Source organism: Ursus maritimus, unplaced genomic scaffold (assembly GCF_017311325.1).
Source record: "Ursus maritimus isolate PB19 unplaced genomic scaffold, ASM1731132v1 scaffold_5, whole genome shotgun sequence".
NCBI classification, from domain to species: Eukaryota; Metazoa; Chordata; class Mammalia; order Carnivora; family Ursidae; genus Ursus; species Ursus maritimus.
In genome coordinates this window covers 41,992,326-42,009,104 of record NW_024426663.1, presented here as the reverse complement: position 1 = coordinate 42,009,104, position 16,779 = coordinate 41,992,326, and the positions used below count along the sequence as shown (strand labels likewise).

Genomic DNA, 16,779 nt, shown 5'->3' with positions numbered 1-16,779 from the left:
AAAGAGGAAGGTGTTGCTAAGAGGGCTAATAAGATCTGTAAAGATTTCATTGAGGAAAAAGCACTTGAACAAAAACTGGAGAATCTATGGAAATTGGCAAAGATCAGAAAATAAAAGGCATCCCATGTGAAGAAGAAAAAGAACTTGATTATACTAAATCATTTGTCACGGGGAAAATGTAGTAAAATAAATAAAATAAAAACAATACAAAACTATAGAGACAACACTGATGGTCACCAGAGGGGAGATGGGAGGGGCAATGGGTGAAGTAGGTGATGGGGATTAAGGAGGGCATTCGTTGTGACATATGAAGTGTCGAATCACTACTGCACACGTGAAACTAATATTACACTAAATGCTAACTAACTGGAATTTAAATAAAAACTTAAAACATTCCCATTTATATGACATTTTAGAAAAGGCACGACTATAGAGATGGTAAACAGATCAGTGGATGCCAGGGCCTCAGGATGAGGAAGGGTTGAATCAATGAAGCACAGAGGATTTTTGGGGGGGCAGTGAAACTATTCTGTACGATACTGTAATGATGAATATATGACGTCACACATTTGTCAAAACTCGAAGAGCTTTAGGGCAAAGAGTCAAACTTAAAAGATGCAAAACTTGTAAAAATCATTTAGAAAGTGAGAGAGTCCTAGGAAGGAATGTAGAACTGTAAAATAACCTAGCTGTATTATAAATATATGAAACAACCTCATTGAACAGGGTGAGGGGGAAAGGTGCTGACCTAAGTAATTTTGGAAATGAGTGGAGTCCGTAAATGAAAAACAAAAGGAACTCTAGTTCATAAAGTGTGCAAGGGGTTAACAATTCTGAAATCATTTTACATGTATATTAGAATTGAACTATTAAGTAAATTCATGGCAGATGTGAGAACCAGGTTTCTCACTACTGGAGTTACAGGCAAGCAAGGGGCAAGGGCTAGAATGATCTATGTGGTAATAGATTAGAATTGGAGATACCAACACGAACTCATGTTTACTTAAGATGTATACCGATGGTTACATATAAAAATATTTACAGGTATGTGTCTATGTACTAGTTAGTATACACACATACAATTCTGTGCTGTCAGCTAAGAGGGCCTAGAAGCAATGGCACTCCAGTAGCCATGAGCACACCTACTGCCTTACTAATACCATTCCCCAGTGAAAGGAATCAGGACCCCTTGGAGAATGGTTGATTCTAGAACTAGGGCAGGAAATATTCAAGATGAGCCTGGAGCATCTTGCAGTGCCAGAAGGTAAGAAAGAGGGAATATGTCAAAATGACACAGAAGCCATGCAGAAGAACGCTTAATGGCTAAAGGTGGAAGAATTTGAGCAATTAAATAAGTAACGTAGTATTGGATTATATTCCAAAGTAGCAAATAGATATTCATGAGTCCATATTAATGTAAACAGATCATTGAATAAATAAATGGGAGAGAACAGGCAACTAACCTAGGCAGAAGAATTCCAAATTTGTGTAGATACTTTGCGCTCAAGGAGTTATCCTTAAGTGTGACTACAGAGTGACTCCCTTCCAAAGAATAAAGCATGAAAGAAGAAAAAGAGTAACATTACCTCAACCAGGTGACCAAGGTTAACATCAACAGTGAAAACTCATATTGTTAGTATATACCCTTGATATGATGTGATAAGAATAGTACTTGACCTCTACTGTCTTCCACCTAAAAACTAATAACCCCTGTCTAATCACGAAAAAACATCAGACAAATTCTAATTGAGGGGCATTATACAAAATACTTGACCAATATTGCCCCAAACTGTCATGGTCATCAAAAATAAGAAAAACCTGGGGTACCTGGGTGGCTCAGTTGGTGAGTGTCTGACTCTTTGATTTCGGCTCGGGTCATGATCTCAGGGTTCTAAGATGGAGCCCCACTTTGGGCTCCCTGCTGGGGATGGAGCCTAATTAAGATATTTCTTTCCCTCTTCCTCTGCCCCTCCCCCCTTCCCCTCCCTCTCTCTAAAATAAATAAGTAAATCTTAAAAAAAAAAAAAAAAAAAAGGAAAGTCTGAGAAATCCTGACAGCCAAAACGAGCTTAAGGACACAGGACAACTAAATATAGTGGCATCCTGGATGGAATCCTGGAACAGAAAAAACACATTAGGTAAAAACTGAGGAAATCTGAATGAATGGACTTTAGTTAGTAATAAAGTATCAACATTAGTGCATCAGTTGTAATAAATGTACTATATTTATGTAAGATATTAATAATAGGGAAACTGGGTATGCATATATGGCAATTCCCTGCACTAACTTCATAATTTTTTGTGAATTTGAACTATCCTAAAATTAGGTTTATTTTTAAAAAGTACTCCATTCATGCACAATCCCAGATTTTGAGTCCTGTGTCACATTGCTCTTCTCATCATTGTCACCCACTATCTTCTTGGAGATATACCCATATTCAGAGTACTTTCTCATCTAGCTCATCTTCATTCCAAGACTCTTCATCATCGAGGCTCTTCCACATTCATGTGGACATTCCATCCAACACCACACTTAATGCTTCATCCATCTGTTCAATTCCTATAACCATCATACACTTTCTGTATCAGCCACTCACTTCCAGAGCCACTACCTCTACACTTTGAATTGCTGACCAGACTATAGCCGCCACTATTCCCATTCATCTCCTTCTTCCAGAGTCATAGAATCCCTGACTTCAACTTGAGAGTCGCCTAGGATAGGGTATATTTCTCCGCTTTCTGACCCATAAGACTAAATTCTGGCCAGTGATATCAGGTTTTTTATAGGTCCTTAAATGTAGAGAACAGCTCCTTCTCTTATTTTCTTCCTCTTTCATACTGACCGAAATGTGTATTAATGGCTGGAGTTCCAACATCCATTTTGGATCATGAGGTGACTATGGGAATGAAAGCCACATATGGCAGAACTACGAGACAAAATCCCTGGGTCTCTGATACTATAGTACAACCGACCCAACTCTGACTCCATACCTCTGGAACCTTATATTAGAAAAAACTTCTATCTTAAGTAACTGTTATTTTTAGGTTTTCATCAATCCCAGTTAAACTTATGGAACAGTTCACTCCTTATTCCATCAACTTTTCTTGGCAGTATAGCATGATGGTTAAGAGTAAGAGCTTTGAAATCAAAACAAAGTTGGTTTGACACCCAGCTCTAACAGCTAATAACTTCTTCCTGATCTTGGTCAAAATTTATGTAAATGGTGTAAGCATCAATTTCCTTACCTGTAGCCGCCTCATTATATCTCTCTTGTAGGAATATTGTGAGGATCTCATTGCATGAGAAATATAAGGAGCTTAGTAAGCACCATTGTCCTTTGAGAGTCTCAGTCTCAGCTCCCACAGTGCATCACTGCATCCAGTCTTGCTGGTGTTCTCAACGTCCTCCCTTGTCCCGCTGCATTTTCCTTGCAAATCCCTACCTTGGTCAGTGCAAGCCTTCTCCATGCCCACATGATTATAGGCCTAACAAAATTATGCATATTGGGATCACTACAAATGTATGGTCTCCAGCCTAAACGGGGCTCTGCTAAAGGCTGGGAAATATTTGAATTGTGTCTATCCCTAAGCACATCCATCTCCCACAGTTCATGCAACTTTTTCACTCTTCAAATCATTCCTAGAATAAATATGTTTATGCTGCTTCTTTAAAAGAAAAAAAAAATTCTCTCAATCCATTTATCCCATCCCCTCTGCAATCATCACATATCTTATTCCACCTAAAGTAGAGAGAACCATAAACTTTGTTCTCTTTTGAGCTAGGGACTCACATTTTCCTCCCCATTTAAATCTACTGAGTCTGTATTCTCTGTGCGTATGTTCATATTTTTACCAATCACTACAATGAAATACATTATTTCATTTAAGCCACAGAACAATCCAGCAAGGAAAACTTGTACTATTGTTCTCATTTTATAGATGAAGAAACAGAAGCTGAGAGAGGTTAACTGGCTTGTCCAAGGTCACCTGCCATTTAACATCCAGGCCTCATGGCTTTAGATTCAGCCCACTTTCCACAGTACCCCATGGCTTCGTTGGACACTGCTAGCCATCCTATCCATGGTCAGTCTAGATGAGAGTCTCCCTTCCAAAGCTTTCTCACATCCACCTTTCTTTCTGGGCACACATGCTAGCTCTCCTTTACTCATCCTTAATCAACCAATTTAGCTCTGCCGTTAAGTGTCTAAAGCCGCCACCTCACCCCACCAGATGACTCTTAAGGTACTACTTAGATCAAACCTCACCTCCCTCAAAACCACTGAACGCTTTCAATTTCCTGCAGAATCAAGCCCAGATGCCAAAGCCACGTGCCTCCAAGGTCTGAGGCCACCTCCCCTTCTGGTCTCATCTCTCTGTATCAACTGCAGGAGGCCTTTCTCTAATTTGGTCTATTGGCCATTCCCTAAACTTTCCTTTTCCTAGACCTTGATTTGTTATCTCTTTTCACTTACACCTTGCCCACTAACCCACCACCCATTTTGAAGTTCTATACATCTTAAACACACAAGTTCTAATTCCTTCATAGAGCCTTCCCTGCTGTCTAAGTGACAGAACTTCCACTCATATGGCACCGAGCTGCCCTGTTACATAACTTCCTCTGTCAGTCTGTAAGTTTCAGGAGGCCCCAATTATGTCCGAGGCATCTTTGTATCACTCTAATATCCAGCAGGGGCTCTCAATATATCAATGTTCAACAACTGTGTAAAATGCTTTGGTTAAATGAGTTTTCAGGATTAAAACCACCTACCCATGCAAACATATGCAGTTATATTCCAAAATAAAAGACACACATACACCCACACTACCACAAATTTATTATCTCTCTCTCTCACACACACACACACACACACACACACACTTTGACAATATCCACAGAGTTTTCCATAGTCTTTAAAAATTTAACAGAAATAAGAGATAACTGAGGAAACATAAACTCATAATTTTATAATTTAGGTAACAATGTAGTCCACTCAATTAAGAATTCAACACAATTAAGACTGTAAACTGGCAATGTTCCATAGATACTTAAAATTTTGTATTTGTATTTATTTATAGTAGACATAGGTTTCAAGGATTCATAGAACTTCATGTCATAAACCAGATTTTGTAACTGGTCTCTTTAATTGTTAGGTAAGCAACCCAAAGGCAAAAAGTCCTGAAAAGTGGATGAAACCCCAATAGAAACTCTATGTGACCCATAGAGCCCTTTAATAAAATACTGTCCATGCACATCCTACATCCAGTGATATGCATTTTGATCTAATGACGTTTATATGAAGGATACTTCTGCTAGTTGTGATTTCTTTTCATGTAATATTCCAGCTCTCCACTTTTATTCACATAATTTAGAACATGGTTGCAATACACGCTGCTGTTAGTTCAGAGGCAGGTCAGACATTGTAAAGACTACAGTGAGGTTAGGAGAGGTTGTACAACGCAGGACAGAAAGTATTGAGAAAACCAAACTCTCCTGTTTCATCTTCTCTTTGTGCTTCCTTTTGGTCTTTACCCTACTTGGGTCTGTGGAAATCATGCGCATTGTGTAACAGCACCCACAACACTGTCTCCTTTTAGCGCAGGTTAGATGTGAAGAGCCAAAACAGGAAAAGAGTATAGGAACCCTGAGACCCTCGGGGAAATAAATTATGACTGCTGTTCTTTTAGCTCTTTTTGCTTTCTTTTCTTTATTTGAGAAAAATAAGATCTTTCCCCCATTTATCAACCCTCGTCTTCTCGTATTGTAAGCAAGTGAAATCAGTAAAGGTCACTTAAAAGCAAATAACCTTATAAATCTGGTGAGTGTGAGAGAAAAGGCCATGGTATAGATTAAATGCCTGAGGTGACACATCGAACTACAGGAGTTTACAGTGAGGAAAAACTCAGGCTTTGATGGACAATGCTATCACTGTGTGTTACATAACGGAGACCCATAAGTACTAATTGTTTAAAGTCATATAAGCATAAGCAGTCCTTCAAAATCAAGTAGAGATATAACAAGAAAGAAAAGGGGAAAATTCGGAAATGTCCAAATATCATTGTTTCTGGGACCAGTAGTTTCAGTTTGCCAACAAGAAAATGTGAGAACAAGAGAATTTTTAGAAAGCAGTAATTGTGGAAAAAAAAGTAGGCAAAATGAATTTCAGGTCTTCATTATATAGTTTATAGGTTTGAAAAAACGAAATCCAGGCTATTAATTAATTCATAATTCTGGGAATGTTTTTCCATGCAGTGTATCTATAATGACTATTAAATAGGTTCTCTCTCTCTCTCTTTACTAAGAGACCTTTACGTAACCAAGTAGTCCCTGGAGAATTTCTGTGCCACCATTTTCCTCCAGTTGCTTCACAAACGACTCTAACACATTTCTGGAAACTGTGTATAATGGGAGGTCTGAAATCACTTATGATTCAAGGGTACCTGCAGTGAGCTAATGATATGAACATTTACATATCTAACCAATACATATTTAACAAGATAATCCTTTAAGCCATGACAATATGAGAGAGTGACATTATAATACAACAGACAACAGATTTTTCCCACTGAACTAGAGTACTTTTTCCATTGACAAATTTCACCTCTTTCCAGAAATATACAAAGTTAACTGCAAAACAGTAATACCACAGTGCTCGTTAAGCCACAGAACAAATCATCTTGTTTTCAGAATAGTAACTTAACCTTAGTGTCAAGTGCATCAATGTACTAACCCCCAAAATTGTTACTTTCAGACAGTATATACGACAAAAGTATTGTAGGAAAGTCTTATCAGCAAAACTGGTGGTGGCTACACGAGAGATCCATTAAAAATTATTGTTAGTGATGTTAAATGACAACTTATCAAAAATTCATTCATGTTCAGCATTAGCTCTTTAGAATGGGAATTTAACTTTGGAGTAAATATAGTGTCTCTGAATATAATCAACAAGCAACAAAGCCAGAACTCCCAGTTAGAGGTTTTCAGAGCTGGCAGAAGGAATCTATAGTAGTGCATGGATCTCTGTCCACGGTCAAAATATCTGATGATATTTTTCATCTGTACTGGACTTCTTTGAAAAGTACTATACTGTTTCATATCCTCCTTTCGCTATAACAAAATGTATTAAATAAAACCTTAAGATTAGGTTTAAAGGCAGCTGAAAAACTGCCTGCTTTAGGCTCTAATTAGACTCTGTTATCTGGGAGCTTTGGGCTCTCAAATATCAGAAACCCCAATAACTTATCATAAAAATACAAGCTCTTGGTTTTGAAAAATATACAAAATGCACTTCACATGGAAATAGCTCTTGATTGTCAAGGAAAGTAAGATACCAGTCTCAGTCACAGATTCATGTTGTGCTTGCATTTCAGTGATCTTTGTTTTTGCAGGTTCCATTTTTCACAGTTTTGGGCAGCCGCTGGCCTTTGGTGTAAGCACGGTACCAAAAATGGAGAAAGAGCAGCAGAAAGATGCACCCATAACTCATAATGATGTATAGAAAGACCGGAAACTGGTACTTGCAATCTTCCATGAAAAAGAACTGGCCTATATGGATGGTGACAATAATGAACTGGGCCTAACAGATGAAAGAATGAGAAATATTATTCAGGTACGAAGTCACAAAGGAGCACTCATTTAATGCATTCTTTGGCTGCTTATGCTTAAACAGTCTGCAACCACAGCTAGGCTACTGTTGGGTAGGAAATTTTATCTTTCAATCTAGCCTCCGTGGGTGTGAGAGTGGGTGGGACAGTGTCAAAATCCAGACGGGAATGGGGAACCACTATTCAGTCCTGCCCAACTCTACAACTCCAGCAGCCCTACGTAAATGGCCCGGGAGCTGTGCGGTGCAACAGCTCTTTCGTCCCCAGAGAAAGAACCATCAGAGCAGGTTGTCTTGGCAAGTCTCTGTCTTGAGTCCTTGACTTGATGAAATACACATGGGACCACTATCTTACGGCTTAATTTTCTAGAAGAGTCTCAATTTCAAATATTCTGTCTTGTGGTTAGACGAGGTATTTCAATTTTGGGGAAACACAAACATTCTAATTAGAGCCCCAGCAATTCTGTAGGAGCCAAAGCATCCCTGAGTCCTGGTATCTGCCACTTGTCACCCACACTTAGATCAGGATAAAAATATATCCTGCCAATGGCAGCAGAGACTCTGTAAGGAGTAACACAGTACTGATGACCCTTCTCGTAATGCTCAAGGGCTCTTTGCTCCAGAACATTATACACAGTCTTAAGAGGAACACTTCCCAGGCTAATGTCCAGATTTTTTGCATATCTTTCTTCTCCTGATTAAAAGGCAACATGTGCTCTGTGGGAATGTTAGAAAAGTAAGATTCCATAAATAAAAATAAATAACAATTACCTATAATCTTCCAGTTATAACCATAGTTAAGCTTTTCACAGTTTCTTTTATGATCATCCTCAACTTCCCTTGCATTACCTTAAGAAACTTCTATGACATTCTTGTGCAGTAACTACACTTACTTCTCTCATTTTGCAGACAGGAAGATGACACCTTTGGAAGCCTCAGTGACACCTTCAATATCCGACACAGGCATGTTTGTGTATAACCAACATGTTCGAGATAATAATAAATATCTATTCTTTCTTCCATTTTAGTATTTTGCCACATTATTAAAAAGTTTTTACATTTAAGAGTAGGTAAGTGAAAAAAAGCCCAATACAAAATTGTCCGTGTGGTATAATGCAAATCATGCAACAGGTATACACATAGATGTGGAATTATGCCTATTCTTCTTTCTCTTTGCTTAATTAGATGTTCTGATTTCTTGGCGATGAGCACATGTTACTGTACGGTCAGAAAAAATACTTAAAAAGAAAGCAACTGTGAATAATTTTCTTGATTTCATAATATCACAAAGTAGGAATTAAAATAATTTATTTCACTACTTCCTTACACTTGGTTATTTAGAGCATTGTCAATTTTGCCAATATATACAATATACCGTCCCCCTACCCTTTTCATCTGCATATATATTTACCATTTGGAGGAAAAACAGACTTAGAGGCAGGCATACAGGAAGACACATAACGCCCTCAGTTACGTTCCCTCCGTCAAAGTCATTTAGATCTAGAATATGGAATTTCTAACTTCTAATTTAATATTATGCCTGCTGCAGTTCAAATAACTGTGAGATTATCTTGATCATAAATATATTTATTTTATATAAAAGCATAAAATAGTATAAAGATGGCCTAAAGATACACATTCTGGCTTAACCGTCTGAGCCTCTTGGCTACCAAATACACTTTGTTTTCAACACAGTTCTTCACAAAAGTTTAAATAACATGGAAAAGATAATGACGGGATGCAATACAGGGGCCACACACTCTATATTCCTATTGTTCTGTAGCTTTTGTTCTTTAGTTAGTATTCTGATTCATGGGAAAGAGAAATGACTCTAGTTTAGTTTTATGTCTGGTTTTAAAGAAAATGAATTACTCACAAGCTGTAATGATGTCAAATATTTTTTCCACCACAGATACTTCTGGAAGGCTGGCCCCAGTGCAGATAGCCCATAGTAGGAATACATGACTACGTGTACAGCTGTATTTAGAAAGGCGTGGAATGTTCCCAAACCACCTGGAAAATAAAATTATTGTAAAATGGGGGCAATGTTCCTTAAAATGAGATTCATTTTTGTCTGAACTGAGATTTTAGAATAATTATTTCTTTAATTTTAGTAGAAAGAAAAACATACATCACATTAATATTGTTAAACAGCTACCAAATTAGAGGGAGCTGGATAACACATTCATTCAGTAAAATATAAGATGCAAATTTCCAAAAATAAATTAGAATGCTTTTATTTATTGTTATATCTTAACCTTAAGATGGTCTTTTGGTTTGGGTTCACTTTAACAAACTAAGTTGAGTTGTTTTTTAATGGTAGATGCTTAATCATAGTGATCAGATTCCTCTTTTTAGTGAGGGTTGACATATATAAAGCACACAAATGCACTAATCTTAGGTGATGATTGTGTATGCAGGTATACACCCACATAGCCATCCATCAAAGTCATGATATAGAACATTTCCAACATCACGTATGGTTCCTACATCCCCCTTCCAAGAATATACCCCTCTCAACGTGACCTTTATGCTGACTTCTGTCATCAACTATTAGTTTGCCTGATATTAAACTTCATATAAATAGAATTATACAGGATAATCTTGTAGGCCTACTTTCTTCCAATCAACATAATGTTTTTAAAATTTATCCACGTTGCTGTATTAGTAGTTTGCTTTCTTACTACTGTTCAGTAGTACAGCATTGCACTGTATGAATGTATCACAATCCGTTCTCTTGTGCTATAAAACTTTGGCAGTAAATACTGGCTTTCATTAGTAGGCTATGCTAAGTTTGCTTTAATTATTTAAAAACAAGTATTGTTTTTCCAAAATAAACCTTTATTAATTGTTAAGCCATCTTTGTTTACGGCTTCCATTTGATTATTATCAATTGTGTCCTCCTATCTTGATTTTCCTCTTCCAGCCACTATGTCTCCTACTGATCACATTCAATTTAGAGTAGAAGCAAAGAACCCTGGGGGAACAGAAGCAAAGATCATTTCAACTGTCTTTAGCGGGACCTGTAGCACAGTGGAGGGGGTAGCAAGGTGACTAGCTGATAGCAGGGGAAAAAACCAAAACACTCTTCCTTAGCATCTTTCCTAAGAGGCACGATCTGCAAGAAGCTGCATTCTTTATGTATAGCCTGATTCAGCTTAGTGATGCTGACCTAGGATTTAAATTCTTCTCCAAAATATTCTACTTTCTTTATTCCAGTATTCTTTAATTACAGAAATAAAGTGAAACCCTGCAAATGTGGAAAAATTACCTTAGAAAAGGGACTAAATTCATAAACACTATGTATTATAGAAAGTTTAAAGCAAAATAAAAATTGTTGCATAATAGAAACTAATTACATCTTAATAATCATTCATAATTCCAGAAATTCCAGATACTTCTAGACACTACCACTGCTAAAGTACTCCTTTAAAATAACCTGTTGGAAATAATTATTTCTGAGTAATTTAAATATTCCCCCAATGCCTCATTTATGCTATACTGTGCTTCATAAACTTTCTCTCAGTAGAATAAATAAAATTGCAGCCAATTATCATAAATTTCAAGTCAGAAGAAACTGAATTAATGAAGCTTGTTAACAACCTCCCACCTTTCATTATTTACATTTGGATTAGTCTTTTTTCCCCAAAAGAAACTTGAATAAATAAATTATAGTGGTGTGAAAACACATTTTCTAGGGTGATTTAAAAATATAGTAGTTGTGTATTTCTGATAGTTTAGGAGTCAAGCTGCTTAACAGGAGCATAAGCCAAATACCTCTCATGTCCATTTGTGTCTTATGATTATATAAACACAGAGGACACAAACTACATCAGGCTTTTCTCACTAAGATACCTGTCCCATTTTTTGGTAGAAGACTATTTTTCCATCCAGAATCTTTTATTATTTAAATGTCCTAAAATGAGGATCCTATGGACAGGAATTTAACAAAGCACTAGTGTAGCTAACAGGGTTTAGTAGGGATTACTAATCAAAATCAGCTATCAAATAAAATTAACTTGCTGATTTTGTCTAGTTATGATTGTTTTTTCAGATATGTTAATAAGTTCATTCATAGAACAGTCACATTTTAATTAGCAATGTTTTTCACATCTTCTTTGGAAGGCTTTCCTAATAAAGTATTTTCTAAGCTTGCTTTCTTCTTTACAACAATAGTTTTGCAAAGCTAACATCTTGGAATGAGTTGCAATTAGTGCCATTTCATTTTATTCCTTTTTAGAGAAATAAAGGAATCACCTGGGTAATTATCACAATTCTCCATATCTCTGGAAGGGAGGATGTGCATAATGAATATAAAAACCTGCCAGAGAAACATCTGCATCATATTCCAAAGAAAAGTTGGAATACTTTTTATGCCAGAGAATTGTACAACAGGCAAACAGGAAATTAAATACTAGACAGAGATCAGTTGTGCTCAAGTCTTTGAAAGAACAGTGTAAACCGGACAGTTTCATTCTAGGAATGAAAGCCAATGCCAGACCACATTTCTGGAAATATCTCAGCTCTTATTGCTGTACTTGTCACTAAATAGATATTAGGTGTACAAGTATCTACCAGATTCCACATGCAAGACTGAACAGAAATGCCAACTCATGGGACGTATAAGAGAGAAGAAAGTATTTACGTTTTGTAAAGCAGCAGGGGGATTAAGGTGTGGACAATGAACCCGCCACAACGTGTTTGATGTCCATAAACAGGGTAACATTAAAAAACCAAGGAATTTCATGTTTAAATTTTCATTATTGAAAGCAATGCTTGTTTGAAAATGGAAGCCAGACTATCAATGGGCTCAAAGATAGACATTACAAAAGTGCTCAACTTTATTCTTCAAATAAACTTCATTTTTCCCATTGTAGAACTTATAGCTATTCAAATACAGAAAAGTTAGAAAATACAGAGAGGCTAAAGATGTAGAGAGAAGGCACTTTCTGTGTTAGTACCTCTAAATCACTGTATTTTGGGGTATTACCTCCCAATCTTTTTCCTATTTATATTTATTTTTCAGTGTTGTGATATAATATTTGGTCTCAGAGAAGAAATCTGAATAAATAAATTATAAGGGTGTGAAAGAACTTTTTCTAGCATACTTTAAAATAGAATAGACACCTATTTCTGATAATTTTGGAGTCAAACTGCTTAAAAGAGAAGATGAGCTAAATGTCTCTCAGTATCATTTGCATTTCACAATTATATATACACAAGAATTCATAACCATCTTATTAATGGATGGTTAGGTATTTTCCAATTTTTGGCCAACACAAATAAGATGTCAATGAATATCGCTATACAGAGAACTGATGTGAGAGGAAAAAAAACATATAAAGAGAAGTAAAATAATGGAGATAAATAATCGCTATCCTTAATTTATAAAATGGACACAGATGAGACTATCTTCTCATAATGTGGGTTACATTTTTACATTAACATACATTATAAGAAAAATCAATGACAATTATTTTTTAAAAATCCATGACATACAAATGCCAATCTGGGGAAAGAAAACACCTCATACTGGAAAATCTGATGCCCGTAGGCCACAGTAGGGACAGTCTTCCTGGCTCCTCCAGGTTCTGGTATCTCATGCCAATGGCTTATTCATGCCTTCTCATGCTCTGAGACATGAAGATTTTTTCCCCATGCCTAGAGACTATAAAACTCAAACAAGAGTTTCTCAATTGTGGTTTCTCTTTTTCGTCCTACAAAGTCAGAATACCTAATAGAAATGAGCTATTCACAGAAATTTTAAAGCTTTGTCTAACATGGGCTGCAGATCTACTCAGAGACTTCTTAAATTTAGAATTCTTAAACTCGATAAAAAAATTTCCCAACCAACTTCTGCTAATAAGTATATGTTCTTGGAGACATCATTTATTTAACAAGTTATGATAGGGTAAAATTGCTTAACCTGTTTTTTCCGATTCTAGATGTTCAGAGGCATAAACCAAAACCAAACGAACAAAAGAGGCTCTCTGCCAAGCTTTTGATTTAAACCAGTTTTGACTTCAAAAAATATCAAAACAATATCCCTCAACCACAATTTGACACATCTTTAAAGACTTGGTAGGGGATGAGATATCAGTTATTGGAATTTTGAATGCAAAGATGACTGGAACTTGAGATAAACATTCTAACTTCCTGGAAAGCTGTAAGTTATAGATATCTAACTATATTTCTATAAAACTAAGGCTTCTACCATTTTATTTGTTTATTGTTTGTTTATTTAATAATATTTAATAGAACTATACAGGAAGAGAGTAAAATCCAAACCAAACAACTACAGGATATGGGTAGAAGGCTGTACCCAAAAGTCATGTGTATCTAAAGAATGAAGGGTGGGGGAGGGACCTGGGTTAAAGTCTTAACATTTATGTTTCAGGTAATAATGAAAGTCGGAAGTTCGATCAAAGTCATCCTTTGATGTTTTGAGTTTCTTCTAAATCACATTTAAGGACAGAATTTGTGTTTACAACATACAGAAATGTAATCGTTTATAACACACGATCCCAACTCTCCCTTGGCTACCTGCGGCAAATTTGACTCCAAACCACCAGGTCCATGGCATGATGGTATGATGGAAGACATGCAGGAAAGTCACTTGGCTATTTTTCTTACGCAGAACAAAAAAGATCTGAAATAATTTTAAAAAAAATCAAGTTCATAGAAAATCATGCAATGATTGATCTACTGATTTATCTACAAAAATATTTGCAAAGTACAAACTATTTTACACCATAATTTGCATTGAAAGGCCTGCCTTAGAGAATGCTCATAGAAACAGCTGATTCTCCAAGCGGCAGCTAAAAAGCTAATTAGTATGAAAGAACTTAGGTATGATGACTAGTCATGGGAGAATCAATAAAAGGGTGTTAAGGAAAATGTATGCAGATTTGAAAATCAAAAATGGAAGGTGAGGAACATAGCCAAATATTGAAAGAAATGTTACTGGTAGGAAAACATCCATGTAGATTTTGAAGTATGTGGGAAAGCAGAGAGTCTCAATTCTTAGGACAGAAACTATTCTATATTGCTCTCTAAGACATCCTACTAATTTAGATGAGGGATTAAGCAAACTGAAAAAAGGACTTGCAACAAAGCAAAAGTAAGCATATTATTACTAAAAAAAGATGAAAAGGGAAAAACTTGAGGGGATATGGAAAAATAGGATAGGGGGGAAAATGCAGCCTAGAAAAAGAAGAAAGGCAACAAAGGCACCATCCAGACTGAATGTACCCGTGGTTTGCAGAAACCCTACAAACAAACAAAGAGGAGAACAGGAAGGCTTTTGCAGGGAGAAATTTTTTCCAAAAAAAAATTCAAAAGCAGAATTAAGTGTTCAAAAAATATTCAAAATTCAGAATACCAGTGATGAGTCAGACTTCTAAATATAGAACTAAGCAGAGCACCACAAACAAAAGTATCCATAACAGTATTTGAGAAATGTGGTTTAGGGAAGTACATAGAGGTAGCATCAGTTTCCTTGTGGAACCTGGAAATGAGAACATGCAAAGCAGAAACAATGAAGCCAAAATGCATTTGCTTATGCACATGGAAGATGGCAGCATGATGCAATGAAAAAGCCCCAAACTAACTATCTGGGGTCCCAGTCCCAGGCAGTAGTGGCATTCCTCTGGGTGAGTTACTTACCTTTCTGGCTTCAATTGTTTTGGACCAGATCAGTGGTTCACAACCCTGGCTGCATATTACAATGTCCAAGAAGCTTTATAAAAATCGCCATGCCTAGTCTCTAACTGTAGACCACCTGGTACCAAATCTCTGGAGGTGGGGCCCAGGTTTTTGGGTTTTTTCCTAATGCAGTTAATGTTCCTGCACCATGAAGGCTGAGAAGCACTGAACTACAGCAGGGGTGTCCAAGTGTGGACACTGGACCAACAGCAATAACATCACCTGAGAACTTAAAAGAAATGCAACTTCTTGAGCCCAACACACTGCATCAGAAACTTTAGGAGTGGGGTCCAGACATCTGTGTGTGTTTCACACAGGTGATTCTAAGGCAAGCCCAAGTTTGAGAACCACTGTATTCTATGCTCACTAAAGTCCCTTCCAATTCTAACATTATGCGATTATTCAGCTGAGAAGGTGAAGCATGTTGAGATTTGCTACAAGAAATATGTACTCTGTCACTGACCTTTACCTCTGAAACTAGTATTATGTTATATGTTAATTGATTGAATTTAAATAAAAAAAATAAAAATAAAAAAGAGAAGAAATATGTATTCTGTAATATGTAATTGCAATATGTATCCTGAAGAGAGAACACACTTGTCTTAGATCCAGAACTGGTTCCAGATAACTGAAACCTACATGCCCCAAAGATAAATACCCCTTTCCGAAGCTACTCTGAAAACAGAAGGACACAGTTGTCCCCTCTCATCAAGGATCCTAATCCATGGCACCTGCTTCTCCCAGAGCCTGTCACCCAAATTCAGAGTCGATCCTCAACAGGATCTTAGTTGGAAGAGAGAAGATGTAGTAAGTATAAACTTCAGAAAGGCAGCTAGAGATAGTTTTGATATTATGAAAACTACTGATATCCCAGGGATAATATCCTAATGTAAGTTTATGAATTTTGAAGCACTTACCCTCTTAGACAAATATGGATGACTTAGTGCTTTGGTTTATACCAAAAGAGCCCAAGGTAAAACGTTCTCTGCTCTTTGCTTCATGAACTTGCTTCCCTAAACACCTGTCACCCACCTCCATAAAGATGCACAGTTTTGCAGTGTATGTGACAGTTACATGCTTATCTTCATCAGATGGTAAGTACATAAGAAAACCTTCTGGAGTTTGCAAAAGACTGAAAAAAAATGCTTATCCTATCTACTCTCTAAAATTACTGATGATAAAAGGTAAAAGATAATAGGAGGTCTGCCTGAAGTGGAGAGATAACCAGAGTTATCAGACAACTGAACTCTAGCAGTTTATTGCTTCTACTGAAACATCAAACATTTACCAAGTGTGGTGACCACATACTCACAGTATCTAATAGCTCAATAAATTTGGAGAAGTAATAAAGCCAGCAGGTGCGTGCCATCTGCAGGAACACATAGATACAAATTTATTTTATTTTTTTATATGGAGCAATTTTTATCTTTTTAATTTTGGCAAAATATACATAACCCAATTTACCATCTTAACC

At 36.6% G+C, this 16,779-nt stretch overlaps 1 protein-coding gene across 2 annotated transcripts in view; it reads right to left on the bottom strand.

The window, feature by feature from the left end:
* Positions 1-5,034: 5,034 nt before the first annotated feature.
* ELOVL7 (ELOVL fatty acid elongase 7) overlaps positions 5,035-16,779 on the bottom strand; it is an 87,256-nt gene continuing 75,511 nt past the window's right edge. For both annotated transcript variants that reach the window (XM_008691391.2, XM_040622244.1), the window contains 4 exons: positions 16,618-16,674; positions 14,145-14,250; positions 9,478-9,614; positions 5,035-7,574 (listed from right to left, as the gene is read on the bottom strand). In XM_008691391.2, coding sequence (XP_008689613.1) covers positions 7,365-7,574; positions 9,478-9,614; positions 14,145-14,250; positions 16,618-16,674 — 510 coding nt within the window. In that variant the 3' untranslated portion in view covers positions 5,035-7,364. The remainder of the gene's footprint in view (positions 7,575-9,477; positions 9,615-14,144; positions 14,251-16,617; positions 16,675-16,779) is intronic.